Source organism: Pelodiscus sinensis, chromosome 6, assembly GCF_049634645.1.
Source record: "Pelodiscus sinensis isolate JC-2024 chromosome 6, ASM4963464v1, whole genome shotgun sequence".
Taxonomy (NCBI): domain Eukaryota; kingdom Metazoa; phylum Chordata; order Testudines; family Trionychidae; genus Pelodiscus; species Pelodiscus sinensis.
Window position 1 is genome coordinate 109,611,662 of NC_134716.1, and position 14,041 is coordinate 109,625,702.

The 14,041-nt window shown below is 45.3% G+C and overlaps 1 protein-coding gene across 14 annotated transcripts in view; it reads right to left on the reverse strand.

Moving 5' to 3' along the window:
* Positions 1 to 14,041, reverse strand: part of ZNF532 (zinc finger protein 532) — a 97,266-nt gene that overhangs the window by 18,021 nt on the left and 65,204 nt on the right. For all 14 annotated transcript variants that reach the window (XM_075932610.1, XM_075932609.1, XM_075932605.1 and 11 more), the window contains 2 exons: positions 4,194 to 4,356; positions 1,212 to 1,490 (listed from right to left, as the gene is read on the reverse strand). In XM_075932610.1, coding sequence (XP_075788725.1) covers positions 1,212 to 1,490; positions 4,194 to 4,356 — 442 coding nt within the window. The remainder of the gene's footprint in view (positions 1 to 1,211; positions 1,491 to 4,193; positions 4,357 to 14,041) is intronic.

Below are 14,041 nucleotides of genomic sequence, written 5' to 3' on the forward strand. Positions count from 1 at the left end.
ATTGTCTGCTTGTTTCTGAGGGTGCTAAATGGGTAGGTACTTGTAAAGGGCTAAGCCCAATTATGTCACATTTGATGCTTATGCATGTGCTCATTGAGCAGTGGCCCTGTCTGAACCATATCTCTCCTTCAAGCTCTGTGACCTTCCAAATCCACCAGTACTAAGCTGAGAGGTTGAGACTTCAGAGACTATACATCTCGGAGGGCATCTGGGCTGTTTTGGAACTGACTTTTTAAGATGAAAGTCTACATGCCTCTTTTTAGAAACCTTAGCAGAAGCTTCCAAAATCTTCCCTTTTTTTAAGGGGAAGTGTTTGCCAAGGCTGAAGCAGTGTTGGATCTGTTCAGGGACAGGTCTACTGGAGGTTCATCTAATCAGACTCAAAAACTGTCAAAGGGAGCATTCCATCATCAACAGTCTGAGTTTAATCTCCCTTTCTTTCACAGAATCATAGGGTTGGAAGAGACCTTAAACTGGATTTGAGAGCCAGGCAGAAGTTGCACTTCTGGGAAATATGGGACTCACCCAAGCAATGGACACACGTACAATCACTATTAATAACAAGTAGAGACTTTTGGCAGGAGGAGGAGCATTTAAAACTTGGTGAGCCAGGTATGCCCTTCCTGGAAAATAAGGTTCCCCAAGGGAAGGGAGAGGAACAAAACAATCCTCTCATTACTATCTCTAACTAACTAAAACTATCACTAATAACTAACCAAAACTAACTAAACAACAACCAGAAGAAAAAAACTGTATTCATGATGAATACAACATGTAACAGAGATCTGTAATTTACAACAATCACACTAATCTGCTCCCCCTCCCTCTGCAAAAAAAAGTAATTGTTTCCTCTACAACCAAACTGTTAAAGAAGTGGGAAGGGAATGGAAAAAGAATCAGAAATCAGTTTAGCTAATAAAAATTTTATAACTTTTTCAATCATTCCCTCTGTGTTGGAACAACCATTGGTATTGACTAAATAATCCTACAAGTAACTGAGGGCTATGAGAGACTTTCAGTAGAAATTTAAAAAGCTAATCAACATAAAAGGAAAAAGGAAATCAATATGAGAAGAGGAAAGAAAAAACAGAGCACAAAATTGAAATAATCAGTAACAGCATTACTCTTTATAAAGCAATATTAAACTGTTTAAAAACAACTGTTTCTACTTTAGCATTCATTCGTTTAATTTTGAAGTTTCAATAATTTACCTTTCCATGTTCTTTCCTCATGTGGGATATGTACACATCTCTCTGAGTGAAGAGTCGATCACATTCCCAACACGTCCAGCCAGGATTGGTTACTTTTTTGGGTTCTGCTTTCTTTGCGGGAGAGGGAGATTTCTTCTCCAGCTTTTCTGTTCCATTTATGGATTTTGTGTCCTCTTTGTTATGACTGGCTGAGTTTTGAGTTGCAGGTTTAATGCTCAGGGGCAAATTTATACCCAAATTTGGGGGGCCTTCAACACTTTTCAATGTTCCATGCATAGACTAAAATATAAAAAATAAAAATATTACAAAACAGTTGAAGCAAAAACAAGGTTGTAAAGCAAACAAGCAACATGAAAAATGCATAGACAAGTGAGAGGTTTAATCTGCTCTTGAGAGGGGATCAGGTAGAAGCTTTCAAAAAAGGCCTTCTTTATCCTGATTAATTTGAATTTTCATTTTACTTGCACAATAAAGTAGGTCAATCTTCCCTAATGTGAATCATCTGATATAATAGTTTAGCTTATGGTTTCCTGTAAACACGTTCGCTTTGACAGAGTTTGGCTAGTAATATGAGGAAAGAGATACAAGTAAAGATATCTTCTGAAAGATCAGATAATTCAATTAATAATCCCTTTCAACTAAGAATTTGCCAATCAGGAGATCAGCTTCACATATGAAAATCTTGCCTTCCAAATGTTAATACTCCCATGATCTCTTATGGTGTACATTACTTTTGCCTTTCTGGTTTGTGTGTTCAGCCATTCCACATATAATCACTCAATCTTAAATCTGGGCTGAGCAAATAGTCAGAAGCCAAAACCATTCAATGTATTGTTGAACCAGAGGAAAGTGATACTCAGATATAATTCTAATACTTTAACAAAGCCAAACTATCTCATATCAGGCTTTTCTTTGCAGGCTAATCATATGATTCCCATGGATTATTTGCCAGGTACTTTGCAAATGTCATACTCAGCTGTGCTGTGGGACAGAACTTTCTGTTTCAAAACCAAAACTGTGACTAAAAAAAGATAAGGTGCTTTCTCTTTACCAATCTGACACCCAAAAAGAATGGTTAACTTCTTTTAGTGCATCTAAATAAAATACTTGTTATGATAATGAAAACTATTCCCACTGTCAGTTGACAAAAATTCTGTGAAAAATAAAAGAGAGACTTAATTTCTGCAGTGTGGAGAAAAGGTATAAAAGACTCATTTTGAATTATTCTTCATATTTTCAATTTAAGATTAGGATGGCAGAGTCAAATGTGTCATTCTTTACATATCATATTATATACCAAAAAACTACTTTAAAGTTTCAAAGTTAAGCACTCAAAAGGATATGTAGGCAACCTTAATTCAGTCTTTTTATTAGTAGGAGCAGGAGGCCAATTGGGCAATGCCCCACCAGTGGGAACACTCCACAGGTGTACACCAGGGCACTGGTGAATTGCACTCTGACTCTCGCTCTTGGGACCTTCGGACAAGGACCATAGTGGGGTCCTGCATGCCTACTTCCCCAAGTCTAAAGTGCGTACACTCTGCACTGTTGAGAACTGGCAGGATGTTCCCCTGGACAAAGAACAGTGCCGCCGAGATGGGAACCTGTGCGTAGGTCCCCAAATGGGTTTTCACTTTAGACCAGGGAACCGCTGACATGGTGGAACTGGACACCGCATGATGGGCAGCTACAATCCTTGGCCGGGACCAAGCGCCGTGGGGAGCCCGGCTGCTGCAGAGCTCAGCAGGGGTGGCATCTGGGCTCCACATGTGCTTGGCCCCAGCTGAGCACCGCAGTAGCTGGGCTCCACGCAACGCTTGGCCCCAGCTGAGCGCTGCAGTAGCTAGACCTCTACTGAGTGCTGCAGCAGCTGGGCTCCACGTGGCTTTTGGCCCTGCCGAGCACTGAAGATGCATTCAGCAGGGGTCCAGCTGCCGCAGTGCTCAGCTGGGGCAAAGTGCCATGTGGAGCCCGGATGCCGCAGTGCTCAGCAGGGGCCCAGCATGTTGCAAGGAAGCGCTCTGCGCTCAGCTGGAAGATAGCGGCAGGACTAGGTGAGGGGGGCAAGACAGGCACAGGGGACTTTGGGGGTGGAAGGCTCTAAGAGGTGGGGGGGCTGACACTGAGGGACACTGTGACATCCAGGATAGGGAGCTGGCACTCAGGAACTCTGGGGGGTGGGACTAGTAGTGAGGAGGTTAGGGGGGCAGGGCTGGCACTGGGGACAGTGCTAATATTGGGGATTGGGGACTGGCATGGGGGGAGGGGGAACCTGGAGGAACTGGGTGCAATGGGGCTCTGGGAACAGGAGGCTGCAACTGAGGAACTCTGAGGATGAGAGGCTGGCACTGGGGGGGCTGGGTGCAGGGGTCTCTGGAGGCAGTGGCTGACACTAGGGGGTAGTGGAGGATGAGGGGCTCTAGGAATCAGGGATGGGAGTGGGGCTTTTTATTCCGGGGACCAGCAAACCCATTCATAAAGTTTTGGCGCACTGGCAAATATTCAAATGTTACTGGTCTGCCAACAGTTTGAGAATGGGTTTGCCAGTCCCCCATATAAAAAGGTTGGGAACCACTGCTGTAATGGGCTGAGCACCATCAATTCCCAACTGACGTCAATGAAAGCTGATAACTTGCTTACACTATAGGAGATGCCAATCACTTAGCAGAATGGGGCCCATAAATCTCACTGTGATCAGTACTATTTTTGTAATATTATATTTTACGTGCAATACACACAGTCACTGGTAATATATAAAATAAGAACATTCACACATAAATCTAGTTAGTGACTAGAATATACAGATTCTATATTTAAAGTGCTTAAGGAGTACTTAGCTGTGAATATCTCTAAGAATGACCACTATCTAGTTCTTTCAGTAGTCTCCTTGTAATTTTGTGCTTTTCCATGATGATTTCATGTAAGGCTTTAAACATGACAAATGCTGTATAAAAATTCAAATAAAAGGAGATGCCCACACACCTTGATATGATCCATCATAAGTTGCTTCTGTGCATATAAAAGAGAACAGTCTGGACACTTGAAAACAGACACCTTCTGGTTTTCAATGTGTTGATCAAAGTGACGATACAGCAAGGGTTGCAGGGTAAACACAGTGTCACACATGGAACATTTATATATTATTCTAAAAACAGAAAAAGTTCAGTAAATAGAAGTCAGTCGTCCTGATCAGATATCAACAGGAATTACTGTGTTAGTTTTCTCCTCATCACGTGTGAAACCAAGTGTATGTTATACATGAACATATTAGTTGGTTGTGGAAAATCGAAAATGATAAACTAATTCAAGAATATTCCTCAGAATGAATGTAAAGCAGCACTCAAACAACACAGTGTTATAATCGAAACTCAGTGCCCCATGTGACTGATGGAAAAACACGGAGCAATGGTCTTAAGTTATAGTGGGGGAGGTCTAGGTTGGATATTAGGAAAAAATATTTCACCAGGAGGGTGGTGAAGCACTGGAATGGGTTACCTAGGGAGGTTGTGGTATCTCCATCCCTAGAGGTGTTTAAGTCTCAGCTTGATAAAGCCCTGGCTGGGTTGATTTAGTTGGGATTGGTCCTGCCTTGGGCAGGGGGCTGGACTTGATGACCTCCTGAGATCTCTTCCAGCTCTATGATTCTATGATTCACACCCATGTAACTATTATGCAGAAAACCAGCAAATGCTTCTGACAAGATTTCCCCAACATACATATCTTTATATCTTTAATTCACATGTATAATAAAAGGGCTGTTGATCTATCTGACTTTGGAATTCAAAGGCACTAACTTGAAGGGGTTACTGATTTGATCAAAAGTGTTAACATGCTTAAAGCAGAGTTCACTTTTGGTTTAGCAGTGTCTTCTCAATTTCTTAAATTATTTGCCCAATATCTCCAATCTCTTTGTAGCTAATATTTTCCTAGAAGACAACCTCTCTATTTGGAAATTTATAATTTTTGAACTGTTACCTATCTATTTCAAAGCATTGTACAGAAATGACCAAAGCACAGCTTCTACAGGCCTGCTGGAAATAGCAAAAGCCAATTGTGTAATGTTGATAGTACATGGATCAACTTCCTTTCTATATTACAGCATTCTAATCAATATGTTAACTACCAACAGAAGCATGTTATAATGAGTTAGCTGACAATTAAGTCATAAATAAATTCATCCACACTGGTGAAGAATCTAATTTGGTAATTAACAAGGACCAAACCAGGCTGAAATAGTAAGGGACATTGTTATAGTTGTTTCTGAAGGCAAGTTAAAATGACAGCATAAAAATGCTTCCTAAACTTAAGGAAAAGTTATAAAATAATCTTGAAATGGATATAATTTCAGCGGAATTCTGTCAACCCATCAATAAGTAATAAAGCAGAATTAAAACTGGGACATGCTAAAGAAATTGAGAGAACAAATAAGTTCACTGAGAGGGTCTAAGTCAGGGATAGGCAAAAGCCTCTAAGCAGGCTAGATCTGGCCTGTGCCGCAATTCCAGGCCCCGCCCCCTAGCGCATTGCCTGTGAGCCAGGGATGCGCGATCCCTTTTAACAGCTTTTATTTAAAGGGCTTGTGCCTTCCCTGGGCCTGTTGGGCAATGTGTTGCCTGGCAGCCATGGGGAAGGCGCGAACCCTTTAAATAGCAGCAGTTGAAAGGGCTTGCGTGTCCTGGCTCCCTGGCAACGCACTAGCGGCACCAGAGCTGTGAGCCTTTTAAATAGAAGCAGTTTAAAGGGCTCATCTTCCAGCCCCGCTGCTAGCGCGTTGCCTGAGAGCCGGGACATGCAAGCCTTTTCAACTGCTTCTATTTAAAAAGCTCATGGCTGCGTTGCCTGGCAGTCATGTGGCAGGCACAAGCTCTTTAAACAGAAGTAGTTGAAAGGGCACTAGCGTCCCCGGCTCCCAGGCAACGCATTAGCAGCGAGGCTGGGAGCAGTGAGCCCTTTAAATAGCAGGAATTGAAAGGGCTTGCAGCACTCAACCCCCACTAACATGATGCCTGGGAGTCGCAGAGGAGGTGTGAGACCTTTCAACTCCTGCTATTTAAAGGCCCACCCCTTCCACCTGAGGTCCTGCCCCTTCGCCCGAGGTCCCACCCCTTCCAGGGCGCCCCACAACCACATCACAAAGTTTTGAAGTGGCCCGTGTTCAAAAACTATTGCCCACCCATGGTCAAAGTAGAGCTAATATCACATAATAATGGTTTGAGATTATGGCATTTTGCCAATGATTCTGCAAACAAAATGAAATAAGTTATGCACTATTTTTTCCTCATGTTTTTGTGTTTGTTTTGACTATTTGTACGTTTGACTCTATATATTATTTTAACTTTTAAATTAAAAAGCACTGTCAAAATTGGTAGGTCCAAAATTTATCCTCTTTTTTTATATACCGTATTTTCCGGCGTATAGGGCGACTGGGCGTACAGGACGACCCCCTATCTTTTTAATTAAAAGATAGGGTTTCATCTTATACCCCAGCGCCCCTCCGCCTCCTTTGCTCCCGGTGTCCCTGGTCTGCTGGAGATGGTCCCCAGCAGACCAGAGGCACCGGGAGCAAACTGCCAGGAGCGCCTGGGCTGCCCCCCCCCCCCCCCCGCCGGAGCCCCTCCGCGGCTTTGAAAGCCTCGGGGGAAGCCGGCGGGGGGGCATCCCAGGCGCGCATGGGCTTCCCCCCCGCCGGAGCCCCTCCGCGGCTTTGAAAGCCGCCGCGGAGGGGCTCCGGCGCGGGGGCAGCCCATGCGCGCCTGGGATGCCCCCCCGCCGGCTTCCCCCGAGGCTTTCAAAGCCGCGGAGGGGCTCCGGCGGGGGGGCAGCCCATGCGCGCCTGGGATGCCCCCCCCGCCGGCTTCCCCCGAGGCTTTCAAAGCCGCGGAGGGGCTCCGGCGGCGGGGCATCCGGCGTACAAGACGACCCCCGATTTTTGGGGGATGTTTTTTAACATCAGAGGTCGTCTTGTACGCCGGAATATACGGTATCTATTTATAAAGCCCATGTAATTCACTTTTATTTCTTCAGAACTGTTATAATTTTTTACAAAAAGAAAAGAAAGTGGCATATGAAAAGGAAAAATCCATATAAGCATAGAAATTGCCATACTTTATCAGACCAGTGATTTAACTAATCTTGTATCCACTGACAATGGTAGTAGTAGCCACTTTACAGAAAAGATAAGTATCAAAATTTCCCTAACAGTTTTCATCGTCAATGATTCTAAATTTTACTTTTAAATGTTAAACATAATTTTCCAATGTTAATAAATATTTAGTTGAATCTTACTGGTGCTGGCCAGGTACCCAGTCAGAACACCTGAGCTGAATATTGGAGAGAGATGCAGAGGAAAGAAATATTTCCCTTGACACATGGCTATTTTGGACATGTTACCTGCACATTATTTATGCCCTATGGATGCAGTAGCCCTGAACACATCATAGGGGAAGGAAAACCCAAAGATTCACATGGCAATGTGTTCACCTTCCACTGTTTGGCACTGTGTAACTTTTATAGGGGGGTCTATGCTCTCAGATGTAGTCCCACTCTGAGCTCAACAGAAATGCAACAGAGAAAGGCAGTTTAAAATGGTAGTATTTCATTCACAGCATTCCTCATTTTAATCCAAGACAATACAGAGCTACTTACTAGCAAGAGTACTTGAATTTTTCATTTATTCATATATTTTGTAAAGATGATGTATATTTTCCATCAGTAAGCACAGGTAGCATGTATCCAATATCTATATTTTGTGATGTGACTTATCTCTGACAAAATGTTTTACAAAGCTAATTGGTAATTATAACCAGGTTTGGAAACTGAGATACAAGAAGGTAAAGAGACTTGAACAGAGTTACACAGCAAGCCATTGGCTCACTAAACAATTGCCATCCATGGCAGCATTAGTGACAGAACACTTGAATCCTGACACCTATCACTAGCCACTTGACTACACTAAGGCCTTGTCTACACTAAAAAGATTGCCGCTTCTCTTACCAATGTTTGCTAAACCAGCTAACATTCATAGAAGAAAATAAGTCAGAGAATCACAATCACTGATAAAGATTTATCTTTAAAAATATCAGATTGTTAATGTACACATTTTAAATAAACATTTAAGTTAATGTTACTTGGCTTTTGCAGAAGTACATAATCTTCCTAATAGGAGTCCATATTCTGAAGTTTAAGTAAACAGGTGAATCCAATTGTTTACAGGAAGTCCCCGGGTTACGTACAAGATAGGGACTGTAGGTTTGTTCTTAAGTTGAATCTGTATGTAAGTCGGAACTGCCGTCCAGATTCAGCCGCTGCTGAAACTGACCGCCAGTTCTGACTTACATACAGATTCAACTTAAGAACCCCAAGTCAGCTGCTGCTGAAACTGATCAGCAGCTGATTCCAGGAAGCCCGGAGCAGAGCAACTGTGCCTTGGGCTTCCTGTAGTCAGCGCTGGTCAGTTTCAGCAATGGCTGACTTGGGGACGTCTGGGGCAGAGCAGCTGGGGTGCTGCTGGGTTGCTCCAGTAGCACCGCTCCTCGGCGCTACTGGACCAACCCAGCAGCACCCCAGCTGCTCTGCCCCAGGAGTCCTGATTCAGCCACTGCTGAAACTGACCAGCAGCGGCTGAATCAGGACGCCTGGGGCAGAGCACTTGGGGTGCTGCCGGGTTGGTCCAGTAGTGCCCAGAGCGGCACTGCGGGACCAACCGGCAGTGCCCCAGTTGCTCTGCCCCAGAGTCCACAACAAAAGCCTGGTCTGCTGGGGGGGGGCACACTAGCTGCGCCCCCCCCCCCAGCAGACCAGAGACACAGGGAGCAAAGCGGCAGCGGGGGGTGCCTCGCCTCTGAGGCTTTGCTGTGGCCGGACCGCTTTGCTCCCGGTGCCCCTGGTTTGCTGTAGACGGTCCCCAGCAGACCAGGGGCACCGGGAGCAAACCCGCAGCTGCGGCGGGGTCCCCGCGCTTCTGAGGCTTTGCCAGAGCAAAGCCTCAGAAGCGCGGGACCCCCCGCTGCTGCGGGTTTGCTCGCGGTGCCTTTGGTCTGCTGGGGACCGTCTCCAGCAGACCAGAGGCACCGCGAGCAAACCCGCAGCAGCGGCGGGTTCCCGCGCTTCTGAGGCTTTGCTCTGGCAAGGCCTCAGAAGCGCGGGACCCCCCCCCCACCCCGCTGCTGCGGGTTTGCTCGCGGTGTCCCTGGTCTGCTGGAGACGGTCCCCAGCAGACCAGAGGCACCGCGAGCAAACCCACAGCAGGAGACGGTCCCCAGCAGACCAGGGGCACCGGGAGCAGCTTTTCTCGCCCCGGAGCTCGAGGTGGCTGATCGCTGCCTGTGAGCTCCGGGGCGAGAAAGCCCCGTCGTAAGTGCGGATCCGACATAAGTCGGATCCGCGTAAGTCGGGGACTGCCTGTACAAATAATTTCAGCCACATTTTCAAAGTTAGGTATATAGAACTAAGCACATATACTTGAGAATCAAACAAACGATGTGAGTCAATACCAAATGTTTCTAGTTAGGGCCCTGATCAAACAAAATACTAAAGCACACTAAAATACTAAAGGGCTATATTTGATCATGACCTAAGTTGCTATTGCCTGTGACAGGGTGTATCAACTCCACAGTGAAGCGGATGGAGTTGCCATGGCCAAGCTGTCTGAGAGGGGCCCACCCCTACAGCCCTGCTGGCTATGCTCCAACTGAAGACTGATTATAAAGCCTTCTGGAACAGCTCAGTTGGGGCTGACTGCTGAAGGGGAAGGAGGCACTGAGGGAGCTCCAGCAGAGGAAACTATGAGAGGTGCTACCAGAGAAGCCACAGGAACAGAGTGAGAGTAGAGAGAGGACATCTGCCAGGATCTGGTAGGAAGTAGCCCAGGGAGGGGAATTGCTCAGCATGTTGTGGCAGGATTCCCCACTGAGAGAGCAGTGGACTGCACCACTGTCAACAGGGCCCTGGGCTGGAACATGGTGGAGAGGGAGGGCCCAGGTTCCCTTACCCCCTCCTTACATATCTCTGCATGCATGGAGCTTCACCAGTGCATATTGACTGAGGCCACTGCATCGTAATACCCAGAGTACAGGGACTACTATATAGACTGAGGCCATGGGTAGGGATGTTAATTAGTTGATTAATCAAAATTTGAGTATTCGATGAAATTTCCATCAACTACTCAATTAGTCAATAAGGGGTGGGGTGGGGCTCTCACTATCTCCGCTGCGCCTCTGCCTTTTAAATGTAATAAGAGCTGTCCACAGCTTCCTACTACATTTAAAAAGCAGAAGAGCAGCGGGGACTCAAGCAGTCGCCACTCAGCTTGGGTTCCGCCTCTCCCTTTCAGATGTAGCAAGAGCCTTGCTGGATAGAGGCAGTAAAGGGTGGGGAGAGCAACTAGTCGAATCGCTACTCGATTACCTGATAGGCATATGCTTATTGGGTAGTCGACTAGTGGCTTACGTCTCTAGCTGTGGGGCTGTAATACCCTGAGTAGAAAGCCTAGTATATTGACTCAGGCCGTGGGGCCGTAATACCCTGAATAGAGTGAATTGTACATGGACTAAGGCTGCTGGGCCATAATACCCTCAGCAAAGGGACTTGTGTATAGACTGAGGCTATTGGGACATTCTAAAAATAGTCTTGGTCTCTCTCAGGCCTCAATCAAAGAGAATAAGTTCGAACACGTGCCTTACTTTAAAGCTCATAAGTAGTCTATTTGAGGTCAGTGAAATGGAGCCTATATGCATGCATGTGCTAAATGTCTCCTTACAAACATTATGTCTCAACATATGTATGCACTTATTTCAATCAGTGAAAATCTGGTCAATAGAAATTCTAAGCTTTTCCTTAGAACAAATAAACCTGGAATCTATAAGTAATACTAAAAGACAATTAGTAATTTTAAAGGTGTCTCTACTAGGATATGGCATTACTCCTTCCAATAATTTATTTCTCTATATAAATGACACTTGTGCAATAATGTACTATATTGTGTACTAACCATCTAATCTGATTAATAAATTTGCTTCATAAATATTAATTTCTCCTATCTTTAAAAGAAGATTAGCAATAAAAAGATCTTACTGCTATTCCTAAGAGCTCATATTAGTTACTAAGAAAAAGTCACACCAGAGCTTCTTTAGCCCATAAAGCAAATTAAGTTATTCCCTGATGAGACAGAGGATTGGGATAGAGAATTCAAATAGAAAAAGCCTTCCTTCTCCCCATATGAAAATAATCTCATTTATACCTATTGAGACCCATGCTTCCTAATTTGGTTTTTCATAAAACAGGTTAAAATGAAATTTAAAAATGAAATCATATCTTATTTGCTACATCTGTTCTGATAAACAGCCATTAGTAATACATTTATAAATCATGCAATTCCACTAAATGCCAAGGGCACACACTGCCTTACTTAATGCTTTATCTCCATTAGTTTGTGAAAACAAAACAGACTATATGAACAGGTGACTGCCCCAGTTGCTCTAAAACATCCCTTTGCATATCCCTTTGTAGTCAAAACTTATCTCCATCGTAGGATTTCACTGATGGATCATGGATAAATGCAGATTCAAATGTTGTATCTATGGCTCTGCAAATTTGCAGATAACTGTTTTATATCCAGGGATCATGTTTTTGGATCAGACATCTCATTCACTTCTATCCCATAGGTGCAAGAATACCTCATGTCTCTTAAACAGCAGGACCTAGCAACTTTGTTCATTTGGCATTCTATCTAGGGGATGCCAGTCGCTACATATTCATGAGCCCCCTCGTTGGCCACTTCCTTGAGGGAATAGACAGATGCCACCTGTCAACCAAATGCCCTGTCCTAGCATGATGAGACCTTAACCTAGTTCTCTCCAGACTTATGGGACCCCATTTGAGCCCTTGGCCATGCGATCCTTGCTATACCTTTCTGGATAGGGGCATTTTTGATAGCCATTACCTCTGCATTGCAAATGTTAGAGTTTTGAGCTCTAATGTCAGAACCTCCAGTTCAACTTAGGCTCCACGCAGCCTTCCTCCTAAAAGTAGTCTCTCGCTTCCACACCAGCCAGGACATATTTCTTCCTGTTTTTTACCCAAAGCCACACAAGACCCTACAGGAGCAGAGACTATACTCCCTCGACTTCAGGAGGGCCCTTGCCTTCTACACTGGTCGTACAAAGCCCTCCCAAAAGTCTTCTTAACTGTTGTGGCAGTGGCTGACTCCACAAAGGGCTTGCCAATATCATCCCAGTGTATCTTCTCCTAGATCGAAGCTTGTAAACAAACGTGTTATGACTTTGGCCAAGGTTTCTGCCTCATTTATCACAGCACACTCCACGTGTGTACAAGCCTTCCTGGCTCATGTTCCTCTCCAGGAGATCTGTAGAACTGCGACATAGTCCTCTGTTTATACCTTCACATCACACTATGCCACTGTACACCAATCGAGATAGGATGAGGTGTTCAGCATCACAATGCTCAAGTCGGCAACTCGTTGACTCTGACCTCTCCTCCCGGACAAAGCTTGTGAATCACCTAATTGGAAAAAGCGGTTACTCACCTTTCGTAATTTTGGTTCCTCAAGGTGGGTTGCTTATATCTATTCCATACTCTCTCTCCTTCCCTCTGTCGGAGTAGCCGGCAAGAAGGAACTGAAGAATTCTGTCCAAGGGAGTTCTGTCAGAGGGAAGCAGCTCCGTGAATTTGGCCAGAGACATTGAAGTGTTGTAGGCGCATTTGCTAACCACAGCCTGCTAATTAGCAATACACAGCTGTAACACACATGCCCCAAGTTGAGTACACCTTCCTCCCAAAGAGGTCTCATAGCCTCTCTATTCATGGGGGAATGTCCCAGAAAATCCTGTCACTCTCGCTAGTTTGCCACATCCATGACAAGGGAGTCCAGAGGAGATGGGCATAAAAGTGTTCATACCCTTTTGCAGGCACAATATAGCACCTTTCATTGCACTTAGCAGTTGGCATAATTAAGGCTGGGGTCTGCCTCAAGGTCTTGTTATTTTCTCTTATGTTTTTAATTAGTAGAAGGGATACCAGGGAGGGACCAGAAGGGGATCAAAATGTCCACCATGGGATCTAACTCTTCTGTCACTTGCTCTGCCTTGATTCCTACACCCTGAGCAACCCTGAAAAGCAGTGTTTCAAGACGTGGGGGAATTGCAGTGGTCACTAATGCCTCGTCAGATGCTGATGAGGAGGACACTAAGACTGGGACATGCTCCTCTTTGTTCGGACCCAATACTTCCCGTTGGTCCTGAGAAATTCAGAGGTGGTCTGGTATAGAGGGAAGAGCTGTTGGTGCCAATGCTGATATCGGCTCTGATGCCTGAATTATCATCAGTGCCTGTGCAAGCTCATGGAGAGATGGCAGTACTGCTGACAATGATGCTGTTTGGTGTCGGTGCCATGGCTACAGGCCTGGGAGGAGGCAACGGTGCCAAGGAAGTTGCCAGGTCTGGACCCATGATCAGTGCTGGAGCGGAGATCGGGATCGGTGCTGGGGATGGTGCCATCTTATATAGCCAGAAGATGTGGTGCCATGGAGGGAGGGACAAATGAGGCCGATGCTACCGATGATGCTGAGTGATGGCCTAGGAACCCATCCCGGCTTGGTGAAATGCCCAGAGGGTTCAGAAGGGGCACTGTGGTGCATTCTGCCACTGAAATGGCCTCGGTACCTGCGGCTGACAGTAGTCACAACTGAATTGAGATCTTCTGCTCGAGCTCCTTCTGGATCACTATGACTTGGTTTCTGATCCTAAGGTTTCTGATAGTGAGGACCAGGGATGTGGCCTACCTTTTGGGTGCCGACCAATTGGAGTTAGGTGAGC